Source organism: Thermomyces dupontii (genome assembly GCF_041956625.1).
Source record: "Thermomyces dupontii strain NRRL 2155 unplaced genomic scaffold VTN31scaffold_2, whole genome shotgun sequence".
NCBI lineage: Eukaryota > Fungi > Ascomycota > Eurotiomycetes > Eurotiales > Trichocomaceae > Thermomyces > Thermomyces dupontii.
Genome location: NW_027192308.1, coordinates 2,246,806 through 2,274,570, shown reverse-complemented (window position 1 = coordinate 2,274,570; position 27,765 = coordinate 2,246,806). Strand labels below are relative to the sequence as shown.

Here is a 27,765-nt window from a genome sequence, read left to right as displayed (position 1 = left end):
CTTTTTGATCCAGGGAAGGAAGGCAACAGATAGCACTTTCCGTTTTGATCCCGAGACTTATGCCAGTTGACATTAATTGCAACTAGATAGTGACGATCTTTGTCACAGAATACATACCCCCCCATTTCCGGGGGATTATCGCATTGTCTTCGTAGAGCTAGGCATGAATACGGAGTAGAGGGACCATCGATAGAAGTGAGCCCTAAGTTTTATTTTTTTTTTTTTTTTTTTTTTTTTTTTTTTTTTTTTTTTTTTTTTTTTTTTTTACATTCTGACATGATGGGTGGATGGAGTTACATGCTGAACCCTCGATACCAGGTCCCTTGTGGGCGATGCCTATGCACAGGTTGCGGCATAGATCGCTAAGGGAACTCCCACATTTTGCCCTTTCACTAGGTACCTAGAGGTAGTCCCGACCTCTAGGTACTTAACACAGTTCAAGATTTGCATGACAGCTGTGGAAATGAAGAGATGAGAGAGCTCTACAGCACACACTTGGAATGACCAGTTTTTTCATCCAAGTCTTATGTCAACATTGCCATTTTAACGCAATCCAACAGTCAATCCTGTCTTCAATCGATCAACTTTCAAGCAGAAACATCGACGTTTCTTGCAAGGTTTGGTACTAATTCATCCGAAGAGATGCAGCTGCAAGCGACAAGAATCACGATGGCAATTTACAACGACGGATGTACAGTAGTGCAATCGTTTCATTTCTCGACAAGAAAGCAGCGAGAAATGATCTGGGAAAACCCATAGATTCCTATCCCGCTGTTCCTAAACGGTGTCTGCCTTCCCATATTGGCATCTGATTACCTTTCAGGTAAGTGCAACCGAATAAGGACAGCCAGGATCAAATAATCGGGGAGATCGAGATACAGTATATACGCTCCACAACTCCATAGTACTGTGTACTGTACATAGGTACCATCTCAACTCCGCAGATCCAGCAAGGAGCACAGACACCTCATATGTGCAGAGTACAGTACTGTAGTGCGGGAACAGTCAAACGGTGACCCAGGCAAGAAATCATTCAATTGCTCAAGTCCCTGGCTATTGCTCCGCTGGAGCGTCTACTCTGTACCGTACTTCGAATCATGAATACATGTCTCAATCGATGACAGGATCATCATGGTGGAATTGGAGCATCACGTATACGAAAATCGTTGCTGATGCCCTAGTGCTCATATCTATCGTTAAACGCTGATTGTCTTGAACACCCTGCATAAGGTTAGTTGTGAAACCGGAAAAAAAAAAAAAAAGACTCGGCAAGACTCGACTCACCCAAATCCTTCGGCCCCCGTAGCCATGACTGTCCCCGGCATCTGCGCCTGCCAGTGAATCTCCTTGACCGATTCCATATAATGCACAAACAACAGCTGCGGCGGGATATCCCCCAGGCCGGCAGCTTTGCTCTCCTCGTCGTCCAGCTCGACGGCCAGGTCCCAGAGGGTGACAGTGCTGTCGGCAGACGCCACCCCCACAACGCTATCGTCCGTGGGGTGCCATTCGATACTGGTGATGGGCTGTTTGTGGAAATCAAACGATGCCACCGGGGACGGTTGCAACTGCGAGGTTGCGCCCCCCGAAGTGACCCCCGGCTTCCAGTGTCGCAGGTCCCACACAGCCCAGCGTCCGTCGTCGTCGCCCGTCGCGAGCAGGTGGAACGTCTGCCGCGACCAACTCATCACGTTCACGTCCGTGTTGGAGATTTTCACGTCGACGGCAGGTTTGCGCGACTTGGAGCGCACGTCCCACACCTTGACGCTGCCGTCGCTGCTGGCCGACGCGAACACGTTTCGCTCGTTGGGCGACCACTGCAGCTCCTCCACCGACGACGTGTGACCCGTGAACGGCCGCGAATCAGTAGCCCACCCGCCCCCTTCGGTCCGCGTCGTGACGTAGATCAGCCCGTCATTGTCGCCGGTCAGGAGCCTGCCCAACGGATGCAGCGGCGACCAGTCCAGTGCATAGCCCTCGGACTTGTGCATTCGAAGCGTCGAAATCGGTTTGGCGGCCGACTGGGGGATGACTGTGCCGGGAACATCGAAACTCGCCAGGTGTGTCGTCACGTCGTGGATGACGACCTGCGAGTTCTCCAACATCGCGGCGGTGATTGTCTGCGGAGGCCGTGTCGGGTCCCCAGATGGGGACGGCGTCTGATGCGCGCGAATCCGGTTCGTTGTTGAGCCCAGCGGAATCGCCTTGTGCTCGAGGATGGGCTCCGACTCCTCGTCGGAATCTGACTCACTCTCCGAGTCGCTCTCGTTGTCTCGCTCCATGCGACCAAGCCCGGAGAGCTTGAGTACCAAGAGTTCGTTTTCCCGCGCCCTAGATCGTTCTGCTTGCGTCCCAGACACGGCATATACTGTCGCGGGGAATGACTTGCGGTTGTCACCGAGGTTATCCCGGACGATATCGAAAGACAGACACGGCCAAGGCGTGCTGAGGTTGTGCAGCATATCATAGGTGGTCGGGTCTGGGGCTAGTGTCTCGCCGGGGGCCAGCTTTGTTCGTCCGGGTATGAAGGTCTCTTGGTCTATTTCCATGGCATCTACACCGCACATGTCAGGAATTCAACATGCCCAAGTTTTACCCATCACGACCATGCAAACAAACGGCGCACCTTTTTCCTCAGCTTCTCGCTCCTCGTCTGGTCGGCCGTCCACGCCCGCCTCAATAATCTCATCCTCACTCTCGAACTCGTCCTCGAACTCATCCTCGAATTCCCCCATTTCATCATCCTCTGGAGGGGCTTCGGCGACGGGCCGCTGGCCGGCTTTCAGCGCCGCCGATTGCTCCTCGGACGCATCCGCTGTGCGTTTCGACATGGTCGCGATATTCCGGCGAACCACCCGGCAATTCCGGCTTGCCCAAACTCACACAAAAATGCCGGGTTGTTGCGCGTTGTTGTGAACAACCAGAATTTATGCGATTATTTTTTAGGGCTTTGGGTGAAACTTTTCTTTTTTTTCCTCGTTAGGTGTCAATCCGCTAAACCATTTCTGGATTAGTGCGGATATTGGCCCGACAGGGTCGATCGATGCCCACTTGTGATGGCCTCAGCCAGCCTTTAGTCGCAGCGAGGCCCGGTCAGAATACCTTGATGATTCTCCTTGATCTGCTCCCCTCCTCAGTCGCTCTTTCAAAGTTTTTCTACTCCCCTAGCGCGTTCTCTCTCTGCAGTCCTTATCGTCCCGTCTATCATTTGGTCTTGGCTGTTCGCCCTGCGTCTGCCCGTGAAGCTTCCGCCCACCGACTCCCGCTGGAACCCTACTGCACCAAGCCGATCGAGCATACACATTGCCTTACGATACCCGCTAATCGGACAGTTCAATTGCGTTTGATGTGCTATTGGGACGTGGTGACTTGACACTGGGTGAAAGCGCAGGTGGGGTATACAGCACTACGCAATCGCGCGGGATTGTTTACATATCCGCTGACCAGGACTGGTGAACCCTGGGCGGGCAGATTTTCCACAGTGCAAACGGCCAATCCCGCGATACCTCCGACGATGGATGTAAGCTCTCGTCCGGACACCTCCGCTCCGGCTCCCTTGGAGCAGGACCCCGGTTTGCGACAATATCCGGCTCAACAGATCAGCCCGCCCGAGCCAGAACCCCCCAGGGCATCATCCCAAGGGTCAGGCCATTCGTCAGCGTGTAACCATGCCTACAGCCAAGAAGAGACCGTGCGCCATGTGACACGATCGACCTCTTCTGCGCCTCAAGACCCTGAACCTGAAGATGACCGATCATCACAATTCGCGTCGCCGGCCACGTCATCTCAACCTCAGCCGTCACAGACGGATTCCCGACCAGGCTCCGGGCTATCGACCGGGGGGGACCGGTTCGGATACTCGTCGCCTCACCAGGAGCAGATCCCGAGGCAGCCTTCACAACCGGCGAAGAACAGCGTCGTCATCAAGGTCGGCATGGTCGGGGATGCGCAGATCGGGAAGACGAGCTTGATGGTCAAGTACGTGGAGGGTAGCTGGGATGAAGATTACATCCAGACTCTAGGTAGGTGCTCCCAGTATCATAATCCGAGAGGCAAGAGTGTTGACGGTCTTGCCAGGGGTCAACTTCATGGAAAAGACCATCTCGATCCGGAATACGGAAATCACCTTCTCGATTTGGGATCTGGGCGGCCAGCGAGAATTTGTCAACATGCTCCCGCTGGTGTGCAATGATGCTGTGGCGATCCTGTTCATGTTCGACCTTACCCGTAAGAGCACATTGAACTCGATCAAGGAATGGTACCGCCAGGGCCGCGGGTTCAATAAAACGGCCATTCCTCTTCTGGTGGGGACCAAGTACGATCAGTTCGTCAACTTTCCCCGAGAAGACCAGGAAGAAATTTCTCTGCAGGTATGGTAGCATCCTGTACAAGGGCATGAGAAGTGCACTGACCAAGTTGTCCATAGGCAAAACGCTTCGCCAAGGCGATGCGGGCTAGCCTCATCTTTAGCAGTACCAGCCACAGTATCAATGTGCAAAAGGCACGTCCTTGCCCTTTGGATGACAATGCACGAGTCTGACCGAATCGCTGCAGATCTTCAAGATTGTCCTGAGCAAGGCTTTCGATCTCAAGTGCACCATTCCCGAGATTGAAAACATTGGCGAGCCTCTGCTACTGTACAAGAATGTATGAAGAAGATTTTCCGTGGGGATATGCGTCCATGCTGTGACGGCTTGATGATGTATGGTGGACTACGGCGTGATACGACGACCCGTCTTCCGACTTTCTTCTTTTTCCCTTTCTCCGAGCACTCTGTTCGCGACTTTGGTGAACTTCTGCGCCGGGCTGGACCAAGCTGCTGCTTTTCTTGTTATTCTTTCCTTGTGAATTATTCTTTTTCTTTTTTTACTTTTTTTTCTTTTTTTTTCATTCTTCCTCGGATTCCTTTCTTGTCTGGATGGCGAGCGTGCATGTTTGACCATAGGGTTCTATATTTCTTTTTCTTTTCTTTTTGTTTTTTTTTTTTTTCTTTCTGTTTTCTTATTTTCTCTGTCTATGTCATTTCCTTGAATCTGGCGAAGCGTGGAACTCTGAAGAGCTTTCTATGTTTTGGTGCAATGCCCCTGATTCTACGTGCGGTAATCGTTCTGTCAAGTGTCAACTGGACTGAGGGTATTATGACTAATCAGTCTCACATGGAACACTAACCTTATTAGGTAGTCAAATTCGCTCATGATAAGATGCTGACTAATGATCGAGCCATATATAACTGGACTCTGATTCGTCAATACTGTTGTTACGGAGTAATCTCTTGGCATTACTCCGGACATTGGGAGCTATTTTTATCACTTGGCCACAGAATGCTTGGAATTTTCACGTGAAATGGTGAATTCCAGCTTTGTGCCTCAGGCAGGCCATCCAGAGTCTACGAGTACTTACTTGTCCATGAGGCTCTTTAGCTCTGCTGTGAAGTGTCATTCCATGGTTTATTCTATTCTGTCGCTGGCCGGGGAAGGTTGAAGGGAATCAATGAATTTGAATTGTTTGCATTGACTACTCCGTACTCCGTACGAGTAACTGAGTTAGCCTAAGCCTACAAGCTGCTCCCTGGGAGGACAATCTGTCGACAAATAGATCTTCATATCACTCTAAGCCAACAGTCAAGGATACCGATGGCTTAATTACTACCATCCCAGACGAGGGAAGAGATTCGCCATGGCCTGTTATTTGAGGCTTTGCTGCGCCATGGTACACTCGAAGTTCCTAGTCAGATTCCAGGGGCGTATCAATAGGCCTGTGCCTGGCATACAAGTATAGGTTATTTTCATCTTCATCATATTCTCCGAAGTGTCGCCCTCGATCCAAATTATTGCCGCCAGTCCATCTCGTCATGGGGGAAGAATTCCGGCCGCGGTCCATACAAGACCGCATTGCAGCTCTGAATCAGTCGCATACTATCAATAACGTCGAGTCTGCTCCCAAGAAGACCCCACCACTCCCGGCGCGTCCGGCTGCGTTGCGCGGGCAGTCTGTTCCTAGCGTTTCTCTGAACGAGATCCATGATGTGGCTGTCGCCGGGGATGCTGCTTCGAGTCCAACGTCCGGTCGGGACGGCACTTCACCACAGATACAACATGTGCAGCAGAGCCTTGACTCTCGAACCAACGCACAGAAACAACCATCGCCATTGCCGCGGCGAAAGTCAACCCAACCCGCTCCCGCGCTGCCTCCACGCCAACCCTCGACGCAATCACGGCCGCAGCCGGTGCGACAAACGTCACTGGAATCCGTCGCTTCCTCCGCGTCAAGCAAGACAACAACGACATCCACGTCAGTAGGGTCCAGCACTGTTGGGACCAAGAATGTGATCCGGGCGCCGGCGTGGGGTGAGACAGAGCTGCCTCCACTGCCGCCGAGCAGTAGGCGCTCCCCGCCCAGTCTGCCGCGGCGGCCGAATGGTGTCAATAGTAGTCCTGTGGCAGAGCAGCCGAGGCCGACGCCCAAACCGCCCCCGCCGGCGACAGCGACGGCGACGGCGCCACCATCGAAGCCGGAATTGCCTGCTCGGACGCCGTCGTGCGTGTCCAATGGGTCGACCGAGCCCCGTCGGGCTCCTCCTCAGTTACCAGCCCGCCGTCCGTCGTCACATCAGCCTGCTCGATCGCCAGGTGAGCAGGATGCTGCAACGGGTGTGGTGAGCTCGGTGTCTCGAAGGTTGCCGCCAGTGGCATCGGCGGACGAGATCAACAAGATCAGACAATCCTCGCTCTCGGTGCTGAAAAAACACGTTGAAGAACTAGAAGCGTCGGGGACGAACGGTCATTCCAACCAGAGTACGCAGCCGGAGCCTCCCCCTGTGCCCTTGGCATCCCGTCCGGACCTCTCTGCAATTCAGGCTACGAAGCCCAAATTCCAGTCGCCTGCATTGCTGGCATCAAGCGCGATGTGCCTGAAATGCCGGGACTTCTCGGGCCCCGATCATCATGCCGCCCGGTTTCCTCGGACGAGCCTGCCAACGCAGGACCTGGCGTGGCTTGCGCAACAGCTCACCGCGCCGTTTCCGTCGCTCACGGACAAGGCTCGAGCAATTTTTACGTGGTTGCATCACAACATCCGCTACGATGTGGATGCATTCTTCAACGACACCGTCAAGCCCTCGACCCCAGCGCACACAATGCAGACCGGACTCGCCGTTTGCGAGGGGTATGCAGGGCTCTTCGCTGCGCTGGCGAGCCACGCAGGCTTAGAAGCCCACGTCATCAGCGGTCACGGCAAGGGATACGCTCACACCCCGCTACCGCCCGGAGCAAACATCCCACCATTCAAGGGCAACCACGCCTGGAACGTCGTTCGAATCGACGGCGGCCACTGGAAGCTCATCGACTGCTGCTGGGGGGCGGGCGCCGTCGAGAACAAGGGCCAGCCGACCTTCATCCACCGGTTCGACCCGAAGCACTTTACTCGGACGAATGATGAGTTCCTCTTGACGCATTACCCAGAGCGAAGCGACCAGTTCTACACCGACGACGGCCGCCCCAAGTGGACCTGGGAGGAGTACATCCTCCACGACCCGGACCGTCCGTTTGGCGTCGAGTCGCCCACCGTCTTCAACGTCGCCCATGAGGAAGGGATTGGGCCTCACACTGTGCGCCCCGTCGGCAAGCAGGTCTCGATCCGTCAGCCGGGCCCGCTCCGCTTCCAGTTCGGCCTGATCTGCGAGCATTGGAGCGTGACCCTGCACGGCAAGAAAAGCGCGCCGTATCTCTTCCTCCTTCACACGCATGGCATTGATGGGCGCAAGGAGGAGATGATTCCATTCACGCACGTCCACGGCACGGCGCCCAATGGCGGAGGCGACTGGTGGTACGTCGATATTGTCGATCCGCGGATCTTGGGCGCGCCGGGTCAGAAGTTGGGTGTGGCCTTCCTGACGCGGCTGGGACAACGGACCGATGGGCGAGGGCTCGCGGCAGAGGAGTTCCGTGCCAGTGTCGGCAGGGTTAGCATGTCGTGGTCCTACGTGCTTCAGTGGGAGCTTGTTGCATAACATGCGTTTACGTTTCTTCTTATGATACCCCCGTTACGGTTTCTCTTAATCATGGGATATGATGGTAATGGCTCTGATGGAATTTGGATCCGTTCATTCAACAAGATTGGTATGCATATACTCTATCCTCGGGTGACATTTCGAGTCCGCTTGATCGGTCTTTTCCGGACAAACTCCATTCTTATCACAGAAACTGGCCTGAACTTTCTGCAGTCAAGCTGAGTTCCCTTGGAAGGCTGAGGCCGGAAAACCGGTTCTTCCGCTGGCCGGGAATCGAGTCTATTGGCCTCGCCAGCTCGGTTTCTGCACCATCTTGTAACGTCCTAATCCATTGGCAGTTTCGGAGTTGTCTTTTGGACTGGCAGAGGAAATCGATAGTGCAGTACTACGGAGTAGTACTCTCATACTAGTCATGAATGCAGCGGGATGAGGACCGGAGAAAAGCAATGATATCCACGAGTAATCCGACTTCCGAGACCCGAGCTCCTGTCTGCGGCGCCCGTCAAATGCTCAGATTCATGGTACATTGGTAGGAGACTCGAGCAAAAGAGCTGGAGATGTGATCGACGTTTCCCTATTGGGATATAGGCCCCTGAAGCCCGGTTGATTATCTAAGCAAATCATCGGAAATGACGCTTCCTAGGCTAACTGAACTCCGTTCGCAGTGGAAAGAAATATTCAATTTCATAAAGCGAATATATCAAGGAAGAGGTGCAAGGACGCGTTGTGAATAGTGAAGATTGCATTGGTGTTGCAGATTTCGGATTTTGCGTTGCGGAGTTCCTCAATTGAGTTCGCGCGGCTCAGTTTAGTTACTACTGTTTGGTGGCCTCCGCGGAGTTTGAACTTTTTTTTTTTCCTCCTTCCACGGCACTCCACATTTACGACAGAATACTTCATATTTGTTGATATTCTCGGACAAAGAGCGACGAAGGTTAGACAGCGGATCTGGCGTGATCCGTCATGTCCCGTCTACGGCGCAAATCCAGTCTGGGCGCAGACATTCGGGGCGACACAAGCGCGCCCGCCATGTCGACCATGGCCTCGAACAAGCCCGGAAGTGCAGAGTTGACCGCGGTAGGATCGAAAGCAATATGATCCAAAAGATATTCCCCCTCGTCTGACTGGCTAGTTTTTGCAGCGCCCAACAACAACGGACAAAGATAAACCTACGAAACCTTCGCACCATAAGCGGCGGCGGTCGTCGCGCTCGCTACTCCGGCGCTACCTGGACCTATGCCTGAAACACACATGGCTGATGCCGTTGACGATCCTCGTCGTTCTGCTCGGGCTGTACGCGGTGAACCCGACCGAGTCGAATCCGATGCACTCGGCCATCTTCCTGTCGTACGCGCGGGAACCCGAAACTCCGGGGGAACCGGTCATGTATGGTAAAGGGAAACGGGACTTTACGTTCGTGGCGTTCTACACGGTGTTGCTGTCGTTCACGCGGGAGTTTCTGATGCAGCGAGTGATGCGGCCCTGGGCGCTGGCGTGCGGGATTCGCACCAAGGGCAAAGTCGCGCGGTTCATGGAGCAGACGTATACGGCGCTCTACTTTGCGGTGTTTGGGCCGTTTGGTCTGTGGGTGATGCGCCGGACGGATATCTGGTACTTCAACACGACGGCCATGTTTGAGGGGTTCCCGCACCGTGAGCACACGGCGGAGTTCAAGGCGTATTACCTGCTGCAGGCGGCGTACTGGTCGCAGCAGGCGATTGTACTCATGCTGCAGCTGGAGAAGCCGCGCAAGGACTTTAAGGAGCTGGTGGCGCATCACATCATCACGCTGGCGTTGATCTTTCTGAGTTATCGGTTCCATTTTACGTACATGGGTCTGGCAGTGTACATTACGCATGACATTTCGGATTTTTTCCTCGCGGTACGTCAACCCAACCGACCCAGACTGCCTGAGTGAAAAAAAAAAAAAAAGGACTAACGCGAAACAGACGTCCAAAACCCTCAACTACATCGACTCGCCCATCATCGGCCCCTACTTTGGCCTCTTCGTCACCATCTGGATCTACCTGCGGCACTACCTCAACCTCAAGATCCTCTGGGCCGTGCTGACCGAGTTTCGCACCGTGGGGCCCTTCGAGCTCAACTGGGAGACACAGCAGTACAAGTGCTGGATCAGCCAGTACATCACCTTTGCGCTGCTTGCCAGTCTGCAGGCCGTGAACCTCTTCTGGCTGTTCTTGATCCTGCGCATCCTCAAGAATTATCTCTTCAATGATGTCAAGAAGGATGAGCGCAGCGATCATGAGGATGAGGAGGAGGTGGAGACCTCTACGACTACTCCTGCTGCGGCCACCACGACGGCCGCCGCTCTCAATGGGACTCCCTCGTTGACAAAGAGAGAATCCGCCCCGGAGGTCCTCGTGAATGGGAAACTGGTTGAACCAGATGGTGATGGTCAGTGATTATGTGACCACACATGAGTCACGGTCTACTCTTTCTATAATACAATTATGGGATGTGTTGATGACGACCCTTCGCATGGAGTTTTTGTTTTTTTGGTGGGTGGTACTGAGGGGAGTTAAAAAAACTGTCGGAGATGACGTGTTGTCCCTAGTCCTTTTTTTTTTTTTTATCTTTTGAATTCCTGTATAAAAATTGATCATGGACAGTTGATAGTTCTAGTAGTTAATATAATTCAAGGCATTGCATATACATACATAATCATCTTGAATCGTCCCTTGGGTTCTCGAGAAGCAAAAAAAAGAATACTACGCCGAAAAGGATTTCAGTCCGCCGCAAGGTATCATCATCATCATATTCTGCGATGCAGTTCTGCATTGCATTCATTTCGATCTAAGAAGGTACCTAACCCACATGCTCTTTCGAAAAAGACAATCATTTATTGCCATCATATATCAAATCATCCCATACATAGGTAGGTAGTATCGAGGAACAGTCACACATGCACACACACCAACATGATCCAACAAAGTATACACATTGTTAAGCAAATTAAAAAAAACGGAAGCATTGCCCCGAATCAATCAATCAGAATCAAAGTCGAATCGAATCGACAAAACACTGGCTTTATTTATTTGATTGTTTTTTTTTTTTTTTTTATTTTCCACGCATTCAACCCCGCCCATGGATCACTCTGTCCTGCTGCTGCCGCCGTAGTCGAAGTCGCCGACCCCGACGCAGATGTTGACGACGCAGTGCGTTGATGATGGTGGTGATGAGGATGATACTGCGGCGCATAACCTGGATAGGCGGCCGCTGCAGCGGGTTGTCCGGGACGAGCGCCAGCGTTATTCCCCCCCGGCGGTGGTGGGGGAGGCGGCGGGGGGATATATCCGGGAGTCATATACGCCGTGGGATGCGTTGCTGGAGGAGGTGGAGGTGGTGGCGGAGGTGCATACGCCGACGCACCGGCGGTATAATACGGTGTTGCTGGCGACGGCTGCGGCGGGGAGAGCGGGGATTGGTATGGGTAGGCCATTGGGTTGTACCCCTCGGATAGAGGCGTTGCGGCGCCTTGCTGGAAGCCTCCCGGAGGAGCAGCGCCCGTTGTTGCCTGGTGGCCGTAGTAGTAGGATGATAGTGAGGGAGGCATGTACTGTGCTGCGTATGTGGCGGGGGAGTGCTGCGTGGTGGGTGCAGGAGCCGCGGCGGCGGCGGAGGTGGTTGTTGTCGCGGTGGTAGTTGTTGATGAGGATGGGCGGTGTTGGTGATGAGGGGATTTCGTGCCGCTGGAGGAGCTGCTGCTGCCTGGGGGTTTGCTGTTGGTGGTGTTGTTGGCAGCCTGCCGTGATCGCGACGATGGCGAGGACGGTCCGGTGGACAGGCGCTCCATCATCTCCCGCAGTTGCTCGCGGTCGCGCTCGTCTTGCTGCGCGGTGGAAGCAGAGGTTGACGTCGAGGTCGAAGTATTACCACCAGCCGCTTTCTCGCGTTCAATGTGCGATAACAACTGCGCACCCTCGGCCCGTCGGTTGTTGACGAAGCTGTCCACGTTCCCCCACAGGTTATTAACCGACGTCTGCATCTCGCTGTAGAACTTCTTCGCCTCGGCGATCCCCGCGACCAAATCGCGAAAGGCATTGTAAACTTTGCGGTACCGCGACATCACCGAGTTGCGCTGCCGCGTGATCGCCTCGTACTTGGACTGCTCGGAGCGCACGCGCTTGTCCTGCAGCAGGTCGCCGTACACCTTGGTGAGCTCCTTCATCAGCGACGCCTGTGTGTGGTTCGCCTTGATGATCCGGTTCTGGTACGGCCGGAACTTCTCCAGTTCCGCCTGGAATAGCTGCTGCTCACGTCCGTTGCCGAGCGACTTGCGGTTGAGGATGAGTACGTTGGAGATATCGTCTTCATGGACCTACACACATAGTCAGAACATGTCAATCAATTGAAAGACTGGGAGGGGGAGACAACCTTCTCCTTCAGGTCTTTGAGGACCTGCCCCCGCTCGCGCTTGACCAGGTTCAGCTTCTTCAGCAACTCCTCCACCCGGGCAATCTGCTCCGCAACGGACCGCCGGCCCTCATCCTCGACGTCATCCAGTAAGCTTCCTTCTTGTGTACCGTACGGACTCGCCCGCCCATTACGGTCCGCCTTGTGCTTCGACCCGGCCTTGATCATGGCACGCTGGAACAGCACGTCTGCCTCGTCAGTCTCGCCCGCAGAGAACATCTCGTCGAAATCCGCCTCGTAGTGCTTGAGCGTCGATTTCAGCTGCGCGTCGCTCGCGCCCGCCTCGTTGATCGTCTCGCGCAGCCGCCGGATGTCGCTGCGCAGGCTGGCCGTCAGCCGCGAGCTCGGCTGCTGCGTCCACTCCGCGCCGTACTTGGTCCGCATCTTCTCGCAGACGCTCTCCTCCAGGTCCAGCTGCCGCGTGCAGCGCGTGAGCAGCTCGAGGATCGTCGCCCGCGACTCCTGCAGTTCGTCCAGGGTCTTGTGGAACCCGGCGCCGTGCGCGGCCATCTCGGAGCACCACCGTTGGAACTCCTCGTCCACGGTGACGGCGTTCTGGTCAAGCCCGCCCTTGAGCACCTGCAGACTGCCCGGCAGCTTGAGGTAGTCCAGGCTGGCGGCCATCTCGCCGTCGGCGGTCTCGACGCGCTCCGTCTCCGCACGAATCAGCTCCGCTTTCTCTTCGTCGTACCGGCTCGCCGACTCCGTGACGGCCATGGGCACGAGCTTCTGGAAGATATCCGGCCCCGTGATGCGCTGGATATCCTGGCCCTGGTAGAGCTCGCTGACGGGGATCGCCTTGGCCGCCGGCAGCCGCGACACCGGCGACAGGCCCGCTTCGTTGGGCACGGGCTGGTGGTAGATAAAGTCATTGTCCTTGATCGCCGACGTGAGGGTTTCCTTGGTGCGGGTTTGCTGCCGCCGAAAGATCTCGGTCAGGGCGGCGGCGGTGTCCGGCGGCGCGTTGGCCGATGGAGGCACCGTCGACGGCAGCGACTTGGCCCAGTTCAGCGCGGTGGTGGACATCTTGTCGGAAAGCTGGAGGCGAGCGATGGCAGTGCCGTGGGAGCTGGCCTCCATGTCGGCAATGGCCTGGAAGTAGCTCGCGACTGCGGAGAAATGAGAGGCTTTGGCCTGGACAACGGACAACCAGGGCTTCTCGAAGATGGCCTTGGACACGTAATCCTGCACGGTCTCGGCGGCCTGCGCGTACAGATAGGCGGCCTGGCTGGCCAGTTTGGCTAGAAACGCCGGCTTCTTCTGATCGGCAACCTGTTTTTCTAGAAACACCTCCTGCGCCTGCGCGAGGGTGATGTTGATGAGGGTCTTGACGGTGTCGCGGCTGAGGTCGGTCGAGGGCGCATGCAAGAAGTTCTCGTTGATGTAGGTGAACATCCCCGCGGAGGCCTGGAACGAATGGTACGCGGCCTTGATGCCGGTGTCCTCGGCGCGGTTCTGCGCGGCAGCATGGCAGCACAGCACGGCGGAGATGTTGAATAGAACGGAGGCTTTTTCGTAAGCGAGGGAGTACTGCGAGGTCGCCTTGCTTGTGAATGCGTCGTACCTACGCCATCAGCATCGCCTATCCGCAAATTATTTGAGAGAGACTCCCTACCATGTAAATGAAATCTTGATGTGGTTCTCATCGACTGGAAACCGCAAGTCCAGCAGCTCCAGCTGGCCATAGTATCGGTACAACAAATCCCGGCCGGACGCGCTGTCCCGGCCAGCGCCCCTCATGTCCTGGCGCAGCTTGTGCAGCGTCGTGCACTCCTCATGGTAGCGCTCCGGATCATCGCCGTACGCGGTGCGGATGTAGTCCTTGAGCGGAGTCACCCAATCGATCTCGGCCGTCTGCTTGAGCGGACATGACAGCATCGGCGACTGCACCATGGCGAAGGTGGGGCGGAGCTCGCCGACTCCGGGCGAAAGACTATAATCGCGGAGTTTGGGGGAATGCACCGGGGAGTAGAATCGGGAGGGTTTGTTTTTTGAGGGGTTCTTGGGCAGTTGATTACTAGGCCTATCTCTCTCGGCTTCGGGCGGTGGCGGGGAGAAGAGGGGGTGGACGACGAGGGCGGGAGAAACAGAGCGGGATAGATAGGATGGATCAACGGAATAGCGATTCCCGTCGCCGCGAGATTTGAATGCGCCGACGCCGTGGATTCCTGCGTGTCCGTCGTTCGTTGCGCGTGGAGCAGAATCTCTATGGAGAAAGTACAGTAATTGCTGCGCCGACGTCAGCGCGGGGCGTTCTCAGGCCAGGCTGCTACAGACCAGCCCTGCCCGAGCCAACCATCGGCCAGAGTAGCACCCAGAACATCAAGACAGGAGAGTGACGACTGTGAGGAGAAGACGACAACCTTACAGTTATTGCCGCCTGCGCGGAATCGTGGTTGGCCGGTGACAGCGCCGGAGGAGCCATTGGAAAGCCTCAAACCATCCCCGTCTATGATGAGGAGGGTCTGATTATACAGTATGCTAACAGTACATACAGGCCGTCGCAGGACGGATATCGTCATGTCCAACGCAGTTGGCCATCAGTAAAGTTCATAATACACCAGAGAAAGAACTAAAGAACCCCCAACGCGCCGCAACACCCAACTAGTCGGCGCTATATAGACCAAGATGCCATGTCAAAAATGCATCAAATCGTGGAACAGAAGTGAAAATCTGGCACAGCCAGATCCTGGGCCATCCGGCTAGTTCTTTTTCGAGCCCGAGTCTCCCTGAGAGTCGCCCTTGTCCGCCGATTTCATCAAGCGGTGCCAGGCCGACTTGAGGAAGCCCTCGGACTTCTGCGAATCCGAGTCTCCAGACGGTGTACTAGAAGATCGATCAGTATGGCCCAAAACAAAAGCGATATTAAGCCAGCTTACCTGTCCTTGCCCACATTCATTATCCGCTTGGCTGTCTTGTCGCCCATCTCGTCCGCCAGCACTTCGAGGATCGTCCGCTGGTTCGACGTCAGATACTTGGGCATCTGCACCTTGAACTCGACGCGGAGATCTCCCGAGCCGCCTCGTCCGCGACCGCCCAGTTTCTTCATTCCCATACCGGGCAGGGTGATGCGGTCGCCGGTTCCAGTGCCTGTGTTCACTTTGACTTTGACCTCACCGTCCAACGTCGGCACCGTAACTTCTCCACCCAGGAGCGCCGTAGTCAACGGGATCGACGCCGTGTACAAGATGTCCGAGCCTGATCGGCTGAAACGATGGTCAGGAGCCACGCGGATCGACACGTAGAGGTCGCCGCGCTGCGTCCGCATGCCCGGTGTCGCGGCCGCACCCGTCGGCGGCGCATCACCTTCGCCGGCCACACGTAGCCGCATGCCATCTTCCACGCCGCCGGGGATATCAATGTGCACTGTCTTCCGTTCTCGAACCACACCTTGCCCGTTGCAGGTTCCACACTGCGAGCCACGCGGCACGACCATTCCCGACCCACCGCAGGCATCGCAGGTGCTGGCCATTTGGAAGCCACCCTGCATGAAGTGCACCCGGGTCCCAGAGCCGTTGCACTGCTTGCACTGCGTCCGCTTGGCGCCTTTCTTTAGCCCGTCCCCGTTGCAAGTGTGACATTGCGTCAGCGGCGTAATGTGGACGTCCTTGCTGGTGCCCTTGGCTGCCTCCATGAACGAGATGTTGGTCTGCACCTCAATATCCTCCCCAACCAGTATTGACTCCTCGAACGGCGATGCACGCCCACGCCGGCCACGGCGGGCGCCCGTAAATGCGCCAAAGAGATCTTCAAAGTTGATATCCGCGGTGAACCCACCGGGGAAACCGCTCCCAAAGCCATGGAAGCCACCTGCTCCCGCGAACGGGTTCCCCCCGCCGGCCGACGCCCCCGCACTGGGATCAAAGCCGCCAGACTGGTCGAACGCCGCCGGGCCGTAGCGATCGTAAGCTTCTCGTTTCTTCGGATCGGAGAGAAATTCGTACGCCGACTGCGCCTCGGCGAACTTTTCCTTTGCGTCGGGTGCTTTGTTTGTATCCGGGTGGTACTTTTTCGCCATGCCGTAGTACGCTTTCTTGATATCAGCGGCGGATGCATCTCGACTGACTCCTAGAACGCTGTACGGGTCCTTCATTGCACGAACGACGGCCGAGGCGTGAAATTCCTAGACCAGACGGGTCGTGAGCTTTTGGTTCTTTCTTGTTTTGCCGACATGCGCAGACGTACCCGTCGTGTTGTTCCTCGCAGCCCGCTCCATGAGGCTCTTCGGGGCGACCAAAAACGAGCCGCATGATCACTCGAACGTCGCCGAACACTGCAACATGAACTGCCGGCGGGCCGCAGCAGAGTTCGTGCCGGCAGCACGATGGCCTTTTGCAGGCCGGCCGGATTTGCACTCATCCCTCCACGGGTGTTCCTCCAATAACACGGTGCGTGTCCGCAATCGCCAGATAAAGCACGCTTTTTCAATCAATACTATGTCGCAAAGGACCTCGAGAATAAAAATCGCCAACCGACGGTAATCGAATCTTCATGGAAAAGTTTCGGCCAGGATTATCCGGGGTCGGAGAAACATTTCCCCGGGATGACCTCAACATCTCCGAGCGGCAGTTCCGACGAGCATAAGAATTCCAGACCGACGACGAGGAGTCTTTTCACCTCACTACAAGCATCGTTCACACCTGTCAACTTCATTTTCTTATTCTAAAAATCATTCCTTTATTCTTATCCCCCGAATTCCCTCCAGAAACCGTCCTACAAGAACATCGGGCCTGCCGACGGCCTGATTTATAAGCGTCATAGAGCATGCTTCGTGGCCAGAGATTGCCATGGAGAGCTGTGCTCCGCCATGCGCCGCCGCACGTTGTGAGCGCTAGAGTCCTCGCCCGGCTCCCGCCATCCTCCTCGGCCGTCCGATTTGCGATTGCTGGCTCCCGGCTCGCCCGACCGAGCATCGCCGCCCCGCGCGCATTCTCGTCAAGCAGCGCCCGACGGAAAGACAAGCAGGATGAGAAGCCGGAGGATTCCGAGAACAATGAGCGGGAGACTACTGGCCGGGATTCGTCGAAACCGTCTCGGAAACCTGGGGATGTGGCAGAAGGAGAGACCCCGGCTGCGAACATCGGCCGCCGAAGGGAGCGGGGAGTTTCGGAGAAAGGTGAAGAGTCGAGTAAAAGTGTAGAGGATGAGCACAAGCTGCGGGAAGGCAAGGGTGACTCGGAGACACCAGCTCCGATCCCGGCCTCCGCCTCGGGAGGGGGTGACTCGAGGCCGTCCGGGAGCAGCAGTGGCGACGAGGGCGGCCGGCGACGAAGAGGTGGAGAACGGGCGCTCCAGAAGCCCTCGGTCCCTGACGTGTACCCCCAGGTCATGGCGATTCCGATTGCTAAGCGCCCACTCTTTCCGGGATTCTACAAAGCCATCACGATCCGCGATCCGCACGTGGCCGCGGCAATCCACGAGATGTTCAAGCGCGGACAACCCTACGTGGGAGCGTTCTTGTTCCGAAACGAGGACGCGGACGGCGATGTGATTGAGAGCTTGGACGAGGTGCATCACGTCGGCGTGTTTGCTCAGATTACGTCTACATATCCGCTGCGCGGCGAGTCGGGGATCACCGCGGTGCTCTACCCCCACCGCCGCATCAAGATCACGTCGCTCTTACCACCCAATCATCCGGCTCGCATGGAGAAGCCCGAGTCGGCCAGGGAACTGTCGGACAAGCGGGGCGATGTCGTGGCTAGCTTCGAGGAAAACGGTGTGGAGCAGCCTGCCCGAGAAGTCCAGCAATATGAGCCGACGGCGTTCTTGCGCAAGTACCCCGTCAGCCTTGTCAATGTTGAGAACTTGACGGAGGAGCCGCACGACCGGAAGAGCCCGGTTATCCGCGCGGTCACCAGTGAAATCGTCAACGTCTGCAAGGAAATCGCGACGTTGAATCCGCTGTTCCGCGACCAGATCTCGGCGTTTTACACGGACCAGTTTCCGGGAAATCTGAGCGATGAGCCCGCGAAGCTGGCGGACTTTGCAGCCGCCGTGTCTGCCGGCGAGCTGAAGGAGATGCAGGAGGTCCTGGAGACGATGAACATTGAAGAGCGGCTGCCCAAGGCCCTGACTGTGCTGAAGAACGAGTTGATGAATGCTCAGCTGCAGTCCAAGATCTCCAAAGACGTGGAGGCCAAGATCCAGAAGCGCCAGCGGGAATACTGGCTGATGGAGCAGATGAAGGGCATCAAGCGAGAATTGGGCATCGAGTCCGATGGCAAGGACAAGCTGGTGGAGAAGTTCAAGGAGAAGGCGGAGAAATTGGCAATGCCCGAGGCTGTAAAGAAGGTGTTTGAGGAGGAGCTGAACAAGTTGGCCCATCTGGAGCCAGCGGCGTCCGAGTTCAACGTCACGCGCAACTACCTCGACTGGATCACGCAGATCCCGTGGGGTCAGAAGAGCGTGGAGAACTTTGACATCAAGAACGCGATGAGCGTGCTGGATGAGGATCACTACGGACTCAAGGACGTCAAGGACCGCATTCTTGAGTTCATCGCCGTGGGCAAGCTTCGCGGCACGGTGGAGGGAAAGATTTTGTGTCTGGTTGGTCCTCCAGGTGTCGGTAAGACAAGTATCGGCAAGTCGATTGCGCGCGCCCTCAATCGGCAGTACTATCGGTTTTCAGTGGGTGGTTTGACGGACGTGGCGGAGATCAAGGGTCACCGGCGGACGTACGTGGGCGCTCTGCCAGGGCGGATCATTCAAGCCTTGAAGAAGTGCCAGACGGAGAATCCGCTGGTCCTGATTGACGAGGTGGACAAGATTGGGCGCGGCCACCAGGGAGACCCGTCCTCGGCGTTGTTGGAGCTGCTCGACCCTGAGCAGAACTCGTCGTTCCTGGACCATTACATGGACGTGCCGGTGGATCTGTCCAAGGTGCTCTTCGTCTGCACTGCCAACGTGACGGACACCATCCCGCGTCCACTGCTGGACCGCATGGAGATTATTGAACTCTCCGGCTATGTCGCCGACGAGAAGATGGCCATTGCCGAGCGGTATCTCGCTCCGGCGGCGAAGGAGCTCAGCGGCCTCAAGGACGTGGACGTTACGCTGGAGAGGGATGCTATTGAGGAACTGATCAAGTCCTACTGCCGCGAGAGTGGCGTACGGAATCTCAAGAAGCAGATCGAAAAGGTGTACCGCAAGGCGGCACTGAAGATCGTCCAGCAGGTCGGCGAAGAAGAGGCGTTCTCAGAGTCGGCCGCGCTGACGGAAGAGGGCAAGCGGGCGCAGCAAGAGGCAGAGAAGGAGAACGTCGACCCGCAGGACGTTATGACCGAGCCGGAGAAGGCGACGACGGAGGTGCCGCGGGTGGCGCTCAAGGTGCCGGACACGGTGCACGTACGGATAGGCAAGGATAGTCTCAAGGACTACGTTGGCCCGCCGGTGTTCACGTCCGACCGGCTGTACGACACCTTCCCTCCAGGCGTGACGATGGGGTTGGCGTGGACGAGCATGGGCGGCGCGGCGCTCTACGTCGAATCGATCCTGGAGAACGCGCTGTCGCACGATTCGCAACCCGGGCTGGAGACCACCGGCAACCTCATGAACGTGATGAAGGAGTCGAGTCAGATTGCCTACTCGTTTGCCAAGTCGGTGATGGCGCGGGAGTTTCCGGAGAATCGGTTCTTTGAGAAGGCAAAGGTGCATCTGCACTGTCCGGAGGGTGCAGTCCAGAAGGATGGTAGGTCTTACCTTTGCTCGAAGTTCTGATCCGAGGCTTACTGTGTTCAGGCCCGTCTGCTGGTATCACCATGGCCACATCACTGCTCTCGCTGGCATTGAACTATCCGCTAGACCCGACGGTCGCGATGACGGGTGAGCTGACGGTCACGGGCAAGGTGCTCCGTATCGGCGGGCTGCGCGAGAAGACCGTTGCCGCGCGGCGCGCTGGAGCCAAGAATATTATCTTCCCGGCAGACAATATGTCGGACTGGCTGGAGCTGCCTGACGTGAGTATCAATTCATCCAAGACTCTGGTTCCTGGGCTAACGGGAAATGTAGAATATCAAAGAGGACATCGAGGGTCATGCGGTGAGCTGGTACTCGGAGGTCTTTGACATTATGTTTGCGAACCTAGACCGCGAGGCGGCGAAGCACGTGTGGAAGGCACAGCTCGCGAAGCCTGCGGAAAAGGAATCGACATAACCAATTGACATTCTGTGACCTACCTTTGCTTTTTTTTTCTCCATTGGGTATGTATCTATTGGCATTGGTGAACATGGGCTGCATCACCGGAGTTTTTTTTTTGTTTCTTTTTGCTTTCGAAAGGACCGGGATTCTCCTCTCTTGGACAATTTGGACTGTACATATCCGGCGAGCTGTACGGAGTATGTAGCGGGAATCAAATAGACGTTGGTTTGGATGGTCCAACGCCAGGTACATGGATAGTCTTGCATTAGGTAGACTCAAGTACACCTGGCAGCATGGCACGTGCGGTTGTACCTGCAGGTACTTGCAGGTACCTGCGAGATCTAACAGCGCTCCGAGTCCGCCATGCTGGTCGTCCACCTGGACAATATAAAAAAGCCTCGACACCGTCCCCGGTTGCATCGACAATCCGGTTCTAACGTCTACATTCGGATGACTGAAAACTTGCACGGCATTGGAAAGCCGAGTTCAACGACTGATACGATTCACCCTCCAATGAACACTCTTCCAGCATGATTTTCCTCTCTCATGCCTGACGAATCCAAGGCGATGAAATTCGGGCATCAAAAACGCTTCTTATCGCGATAGGCTCGATTTATCGTCGCGGCTATCTCTCCTTTATGCCCTCCTCTCGGCCTGCAGTTCATGGAATGCCTTCGAACGCTTTTCCAGAGGAAGAATGACTACGGATCCCTACGGTGTTGTTGAAGAACCGGCGCATCTGCAGGACGATCGACTCCCCCCCTCCCAAGGAAAAAAGCTTTTCAGCGGTAGGATTGGACCGTTGGAGGGTCCATCATTGACAATTGGAAGCATCACTTTGAGAGATTGTTCCTGTTAGTTGGTAAAAGTGATGTTGTCTGGAGGGAGTTCTCCAGGATATGTTATACTGAAATAACTACATAATAAAATAAATAAAAGGGCGTCTTTTTCCTGGGACCGGAGACGGGAACGGCCCGCGACCATTTTTCCTTTCATTCCCGATCGGGAAGGTGGAGGGTATTTGTGGGTTTTACTCAGACCCGAAAATGCAGGCGAGCATCGAGTCAATTGGAGCCACGAAAGAAAATGCTAACGCATCTTTGGCGCATCCTGAGGCTACCGCAGACCGTTTCTGAGATTGTTTTTGCGATATCTTGCAGTGTTGATGACTTCTGTTGGACCGGGGGAACGGTGCTTTTTCCTCAGGTTCGATGATGGTCTATACTCCGTATGTACGAGTACATAGTGTGGTGGAATCTGAGGAGACTGGAGGACCCGGGGGGGTGGATGGGATGATTCATAGAATGAGATAATCCATCCAAGGACTCATTGCAAGGCAAACTCAAACCCATACAAGAAATCCAACAGTCATTTCGATGAAGACAGTGTGTTATGATTCTTTGATCTGATATTATTGATATTTGATCCTGTGGGAAGCAGCAAATAAAAAGTACCTGCGGAGTACAAATACTAGTTAAGCCAGGGCGGAGAAAAAAAAAAATCTTTCTTGTCGGTCAGGCTGCCGTGCGTCCTTTGTCCGCCATTACGCGAGAACGTTCTCTCCTGCGCCTCTCAGAAATTCAAAGAAGAGACTCGCTCAGTCTCTTCGCAATTCGCTTGGAATCCGAAGAGCTCCGGTCCCTGTTGGTTCCTGACCAGGGTCGCCTGGCCTGAAGCTGTTGTAGCCTAGCAGTCACGCCGCCGGTCCGAGCTTTTTTTTTTTTTTTTTCGTCGCATTTTTTTTTTACGCATCAGGAAAATCGAGAGGAATTCAGACATCCAAATGGACAGGAATTGAGCCCAGGGTTCGATGCAAGCCCGCTCCGGCAATCCTCTTCTCCATTCAAGCCTCACGGCCTCGCTGGTTCGACTCGAACGGCCCTGACCCAAAAGCCACAATCAACGGTTTCATGTGGATGGAAATCAGCCGTCGTTCAGGCCTCTTCGCGTCGGGGACGCGCGTGCTTCGTCGCTTCTGCTAATACCTGATCCATGGCCCGAGCCCGAGACCAATCCCGTAGTCCGCATCGGTCCCTGTTCAGCGTCTTTCGCGACCTCGACCCCGGCGGCCCGCCCAAGCTGAGCATGTGGCACCGCTTGGGCCTGGGACGATGGCTGCACCGCGACGACAACTCCCGCTCGGCCTCTGCCTTGCCCAATGCCGATCAGAAACAGAAGCAGCAGCAGCAGCAACAGAAACAACAGCAGCAGAGGCAGCCACAACAGGAGCAGCAAAAGGCCTCCCCCAAGTCCGATGGCTCTCCCAAATCCCATAACCTTCCCCGGCGCATTTCGAGAAAAGTCGGTGTAGGCCTGCCGCGGCCGGCCCCTTTCCGCAGGCAGGACTCGGAGCGCCGTGAAAAATTGGTCCCGGCTCCGGACGAGCCGGAACTACGCCGCGCCCTGTCGGCGGACCGGCGGCGGACCCAGAGTGCGCCGCGAAGCACCTCTCCCCCTCCAGCAGCGCCGGCGGCCCGGCTCTCTGCGCCCGAAATCCCAGCCTGGTCTGAGAAGGATGTTGTTGACGATGCCACCAGCAAGCCGCCGTCCCCGGCGGACTCGCCGCGCAGCTCGGTGGATGCCCGCGCGGTCGAGCCGGAGGAGCCGGATATCGAATGGGAGCTGGACCGGAAGTGGATCCTCAACCTGAGTATGCACTTTCGAGACAAGTCGGAGCGGGAGAAGTTTTTTGTGACCTACGCGGAGACGCCCAATCATTGGCGAAGGGTGACCATCTCATGTGACTACCGGAACGCGCCGCCAGACTCGCTGGAGCAGGACCTCAAGGGGCTGCGGTACCAGCGCGACAAGAGCGCGCGCATCTACGAGGCCATCCGCGACTCGTTGCCGGAGATCCAGTTCTACGACACGGTGACCAACCTCAAGCTCGAGACCAGCGATGGCCGCCTGCACGTCCACGTTACCGAGGACGTCAACGAGATCATCCCGTACCCGCCACTGTCAAGTGTGCGGCACCTGGGCACGCCGCGGCTGATCCCCGAGTATCAGCTGCATTTCGACGCCCACCTGTCCGGGTTCGTGTACAGGGTAATGTGGGGCGGGCGGCCGTACATCAAAAAGGAGATCCCCGGCCCGGACATGGTGGACGAGTTCCTGTACGAGATCAATGCGCTGCACGCGCTGTCCGGGTCGCGCAACGTGATCCAGCTGGAAGGGATCATTGTAGACGACCGTGGCGAGCGGGTCAAGGGCCTGCTGATCAGCTACGCGCCGCAAGGGGCGCTGGTGGACATTCTGTACGACTACCGCGGGCAGCTGCCGTTTGCGCGGCGGGAGCGTTGGGCGCGCCAGATTGTGCAGGGCCTGTGCGAGATCCACGAGGCCGGCTACGTGCAGGGAGATTTCACACTGTCCAACATCGTGATCGACGAGCACGACGACGCCAAGATCATCGACATCAACCGCCGCGGGTGTCCCGTTGGCTGGGAGCCGCCCGAGATTGCTGCCAAGATCGAGAGCAACCAGCGCATCTCCATGTACATTGGTGTCAAGTCGGACCTGTTCCAGCTGGGCATGACACTGTGGGCGCTGGCCATGGAGGAGGACGAACCCGAGCGACAGAGCCGCCCGCTGACGCTGCCGGTGGACAGCAAGATTCCCGAGTACTACCGCACCGTCACGATGCTGTGTCTGAGCGAGCGTCCGCAGCATCGCCCATCAGCCAAGGAGTTGCTGGCGCTGTTCCCGGTCGAGCCACGCCAGGTCACCCCATTGTGGCCCTGGCCGCGGCTGGGCATGTACTATCGGGAACAGAACGTTTATCTCGACGACGACGACCACCACCACCATAACCACCACCATGACCACCACTACCATCGGACTGTTGACGAGATCACTGCTAGTACAGCCTACACCGATGATTTTGATGATGACGATGATGAACCGGATCACCGATCGCCATTGCCGGCTGCCGCCGCCGCCCCGCTCAGCGACTACCCTTCTTCGTCGCAGGGCTTCCCTTCAACCACCGCATCCTTGCAGCCCGACGGCCACCACTCCGTTTCGCAAAGCGACATCGAACCGCTGGCCTCTCCGGTCGCGGCGGCGGCCGGAACCGAGCCGCAGTTCCAGGAAGTTGAGATCAACGGTACGCAGTACCTCGTCCATCCGGATAGCTTCACGACGGCGGAGGAGTTTGCGGCGTTCCGCGACCAGGCCGATGAGCCGCTGCGTAGCTCGCAGGAGCTGTCGGGGCATGTCAAGGAGGTAGACCATCATTTTGACTGTGCGGAGCCGAATGTTCGAGAGTCGTCGCCTAGGCCAGCACCAGCACCGGCGGCAGAAGAGCCAGAGTCGCTGTTGACCTCCCGTCTACCGATTAACCCAGCGCATGACGCCGTTGTCGATGTCAATCTCGCCCCTCCGCCGTATCCTCCTCCGCAACCTCCTGCTACTGCTCCAACTACCACAGCGACCCCAGCACCCCCCACGACCAACACCGGCGCCACTATCGACACAAGCACAAACACGAGTTCACTCCTCGACTCGATCCTCCCGATTAACCCGGCCTTTCCATCTCTACCGTCCGCGTCGCTATGACTACTTGAACGTTTCTATTTATTCGTAAGGTGTATTTTTTTCTTGGACATTTATATATGGTTTTCATGTCCTATTTTTTCCGGCGATGAGCATCCTTTTTTCTCGCTCATGGTGTGCTTGCGAGTTGATTTCTGTTTCGATTCCTCATGGATGGAGTTAGACGGTCGTTTCTGACGTCGTGACGTTTACTTTTCATATGAATTGATCGTTAACCTGGACATGCGCATGGATGATGGACAGCATCTTGTTCATGGTTTGGATTTGGATGTTCTGACGATTAGATGGTGGTTGGATTGGTTTTCTTTTTTTTCTTTTTTTTTTTTTCTATGACTTATGAGTCTCCTATAGTATTTAGTCAATTGAATTGGGTTTCTTGCAACTTACCCGTCCGAAGGGTTATGGGAACTGTGTCGAACCGTGCCTGGAGGGCGCCGTTGAAGCCTTCTTCGGCGAGCCTTTTGGCTCGCTGGAGTCAATGGAGGAAGCAATTGCGGTCGTGTTGAATTTGAGAAGCGTTCTTCATTGAGGGAATCGCTGCAGCTTTCACCATCCCTTGAAGACTATACCGTACTGTACTATTTGGGCTTACAGCCATCGGCCAGAGAGTGTACAGTACGGAGTAGGTAGTACTAGTACTCCAAGAGTGCGTGTCGTCCTTTCGCAAGGACAAGAATTGGTCATTCTGTAATCTCGCTGTGTGTTTGAGCCATCGTCTTAGAACTGTCAGAGAGGAGGGATGAGGGAGTCTTGAAGGTCTTTGTAGTGCCCTCTGTAATTAAGGCTGGAGGACGGAGAGGCATGCTGCAGATAGGTTACCGTGGCCAGTTTGGGATAAGATCGATATTCAGGTACTGTAGGTACCGTATCAGGTAGCCTACCTTACTTCCCTTCTTGGCATCACTGTGAAGACTACTCGAAGTCGACTGCCGAGTATGTAGGGAGGTACTACTTACATACTATTGACGATACTATTTCTCAACCGCGAGATTCGTCTATATGCCTTTCAGGTCATTGGGCCACGGGTTCCCGGTTGTCAGTCGTCCTGACGTGGCCGAAGCTCACATAACTATTTAAGCTCATCGAGTTAATATCAGCCATTAATCGCAAACACATGCCCAATACTCCGTAGGCCTAACGAGCATTTGTACGGAGTAGTAGCTACTAGTGAGCCAACTTGAACATGTAGAGTTCAACACATCACGTCCCAGTGCAATCGTAGGCGAGATGAGCACCATCGAGGAATCCCCATCCGTCTAGACAACCGCGAGTTCCTTGACCGCATGATTCAATCAAGGAACATCCACTGCAGAGTTCGCCTTCACCTTCCCTGTGGTATTGTCACGTGACACTAACTTTTTGCTTGCTCCCATTCTCCTTTTGTTCAGTTCCGAATAACTAAGTTACCCTGGGCTTCGCCGCTCCGGAATCCGGACCGCTGGGAAGGGGTCGGCCTGGCCGCGCTGATTGGCAGATATGGAGTGACCGGCAGAGGGACGTGCAGATGCAGTGACCAATCTGGGCCAGCCAAAGCACCCGGAGTTGGGTTGAAGCTTTTTGCATGCTTGCCGTGACTGTGAGCCACCAAGTTGGGTTTTCGCACAGACCAAGCTTGAAGAATTAGTTAAGGAGAGTTGTCATTTTTCGGATGTTCTCCAGACGGCTCTTATTATTAAGAACTAGGATATCCTACCGAGCCGGAGTACTCGTAGAGTCACAGAGGACGAGTGACAAAAGACCTTGGACGAGTACTCGTAGATGGTTGTGACCAGCTCTTGAGTACCTACCTACTACCGTACGAAAACGGCCCTCCATATACAAACACAAACTCCATATTCGCACGTGTGATCAGTCATAAAGGGATCAATCTTGCTGGAATCCAACGGAGGGCTTTTCCACCATGACGGAAACATTCATCCAGGAACAGACAACCACCACCAACCATGCCCCGGCCAACGTTGAAGTGGACACCTCGGTACGATAACCCTTCATTTGCGGGTCCATGAGAGCGCGTTGCTGACTGAACTTGTACAGTATGAGAACGATGCGTCTTACGGAGATGCACAGTGCGTGATCTTCCGCCCCCGAATCCCAAAAAAAAAGAAAACAAAAAATTGCTCACGCATGTTTCCCCGACATACAATAGATCATGGTACAGCGGGTCGCTAACCGCGTCGGCACTCGACTATCGCCATGAGAACGGCCGTCGCTACCATAAATTCCGCGATGGGTGTACGAGCAGACCTCTTCTTGCCGGACCATCCAAAATCCGTAAGCTGATCGCTACTTTCTAGCATACCTACTCCCCAACGATGACTCGGAGAACGATCGTCTGGACATGCTGCACGAGCTTTGTCTCATGGTGTTGCATCGGAAACTCTACCTAGCCCCGATCGAGAATCCGCAGCGAGTGATTGACCTTGCGACTGGGACAGGCATCTGGGCCATTGATTTTGGTAGGTTTCTTTGGTGCGTGTTTTGTTTTTTTGCTGACGCAGGATATGGATGCTGATTTCACCATAGCGGACCAACACCCCGATGCCGAGGTAAAGAATAATACTATTATCGGGGACGATTCCAGATCGATAGAGTGCTGAGACGGAATCTGTTGGTTTCCAGGTGATCGGTTG

At 55.5% G+C, this 27,765-nt stretch overlaps 10 protein-coding genes across 10 annotated transcripts; 7 read left to right on the top strand and 3 right to left on the bottom strand.

Annotated features, from left to right (window-relative positions):
• Positions 1–1,196: 1,196 nt before the first annotated feature.
• On the bottom strand, positions 1,197–2,831 carry VTN31DRAFT_3221 (uncharacterized protein; the record flags this gene model as incomplete). Its single annotated transcript, XM_069403477.1, has 3 exons — positions 1,197–1,221; positions 1,285–2,554; positions 2,627–2,831. The coding sequence occupies 3 exons, from the start codon at positions 2,829–2,831 to the stop codon at positions 1,197–1,199; spliced, it is 1,500 nt and encodes a 499-aa protein (XP_069262654.1).
• Positions 2,832–3,514: 683 nt separating this feature from the next.
• Positions 3,515–4,653, top strand: VTN31DRAFT_3220 (uncharacterized protein; the record flags this gene model as incomplete). Its single annotated transcript, XM_069403476.1, has 4 exons — positions 3,515–4,022; positions 4,078–4,370; positions 4,427–4,501; positions 4,555–4,653. The coding sequence occupies 4 exons, from the start codon at positions 3,515–3,517 to the stop codon at positions 4,651–4,653; spliced, it is 975 nt and encodes a 324-aa protein (XP_069262653.1).
• A 44-nt stretch (positions 4,654–4,697) lies between these two features.
• Positions 4,698–5,168, top strand: VTN31DRAFT_3219 (uncharacterized protein; the record flags this gene model as incomplete). The annotated part of the gene is made up of 1 exon (XM_069403474.1): positions 4,698–5,168. One exon carries the CDS (start codon positions 4,698–4,700, stop codon positions 5,166–5,168), a length of 471 nt encoding a protein of 156 aa, XP_069262652.1.
• A 683-nt stretch (positions 5,169–5,851) lies between these two features.
• VTN31DRAFT_3218 (uncharacterized protein) lies at positions 5,852–8,008 on the top strand (the record flags this gene model as incomplete). The annotated part of the gene is made up of 1 exon (XM_069403473.1): positions 5,852–8,008. The coding sequence occupies one exon, from the start codon at positions 5,852–5,854 to the stop codon at positions 8,006–8,008; it is 2,157 nt and encodes a 718-aa protein (XP_069262651.1).
• Positions 8,009–8,971: 963 nt separating this feature from the next.
• On the top strand, positions 8,972–10,431 carry VTN31DRAFT_3217 (uncharacterized protein; the record flags this gene model as incomplete). Its single annotated transcript, XM_069403472.1, has 3 exons — positions 8,972–9,085; positions 9,150–9,890; positions 9,958–10,431. 3 exons carry the CDS (start codon positions 8,972–8,974, stop codon positions 10,429–10,431), a joined length of 1,329 nt encoding a protein of 442 aa, XP_069262650.1.
• A 629-nt stretch (positions 10,432–11,060) lies between these two features.
• On the bottom strand, positions 11,061–14,320 carry VTN31DRAFT_3216 (uncharacterized protein; the record flags this gene model as incomplete). Its single annotated transcript, XM_069403471.1, has 3 exons — positions 11,061–12,347; positions 12,404–14,006; positions 14,058–14,320. 3 exons carry the CDS (start codon positions 14,318–14,320, stop codon positions 11,061–11,063), a joined length of 3,153 nt encoding a protein of 1,050 aa, XP_069262649.1.
• Positions 14,321–15,144: 824 nt separating this feature from the next.
• VTN31DRAFT_3215 (uncharacterized protein) lies at positions 15,145–16,801 on the bottom strand (the record flags this gene model as incomplete). Its single annotated transcript, XM_069403470.1, has 3 exons — positions 15,145–15,268; positions 15,322–16,565; positions 16,628–16,801. 3 exons carry the CDS (start codon positions 16,799–16,801, stop codon positions 15,145–15,147), a joined length of 1,542 nt encoding a protein of 513 aa, XP_069262648.1.
• Positions 16,802–17,206: 405 nt separating this feature from the next.
• Positions 17,207–20,593, top strand: VTN31DRAFT_3214 (uncharacterized protein; the record flags this gene model as incomplete). The annotated part of the gene is made up of 3 exons (XM_069403469.1): positions 17,207–20,129; positions 20,180–20,397; positions 20,450–20,593. 3 exons carry the CDS (start codon positions 17,207–17,209, stop codon positions 20,591–20,593), a joined length of 3,285 nt encoding a protein of 1,094 aa, XP_069262647.1.
• Positions 20,594–22,570: 1,977 nt separating this feature from the next.
• Positions 22,571–25,138, top strand: VTN31DRAFT_3213 (uncharacterized protein; the record flags this gene model as incomplete). The annotated part of the gene is made up of 1 exon (XM_069403468.1): positions 22,571–25,138. One exon carries the CDS (start codon positions 22,571–22,573, stop codon positions 25,136–25,138), a length of 2,568 nt encoding a protein of 855 aa, XP_069262646.1.
• A 1,897-nt stretch (positions 25,139–27,035) lies between these two features.
• On the top strand, positions 27,036–27,429 carry VTN31DRAFT_3212 (uncharacterized protein; the record flags this gene model as incomplete). The annotated part of the gene is made up of 3 exons (XM_069403467.1): positions 27,036–27,110; positions 27,170–27,201; positions 27,282–27,429. The coding sequence occupies 3 exons, from the start codon at positions 27,036–27,038 to the stop codon at positions 27,427–27,429; spliced, it is 255 nt and encodes an 84-aa protein (XP_069262645.1).
• Between the last annotated feature and the right edge of the window lie 336 nt (positions 27,430–27,765).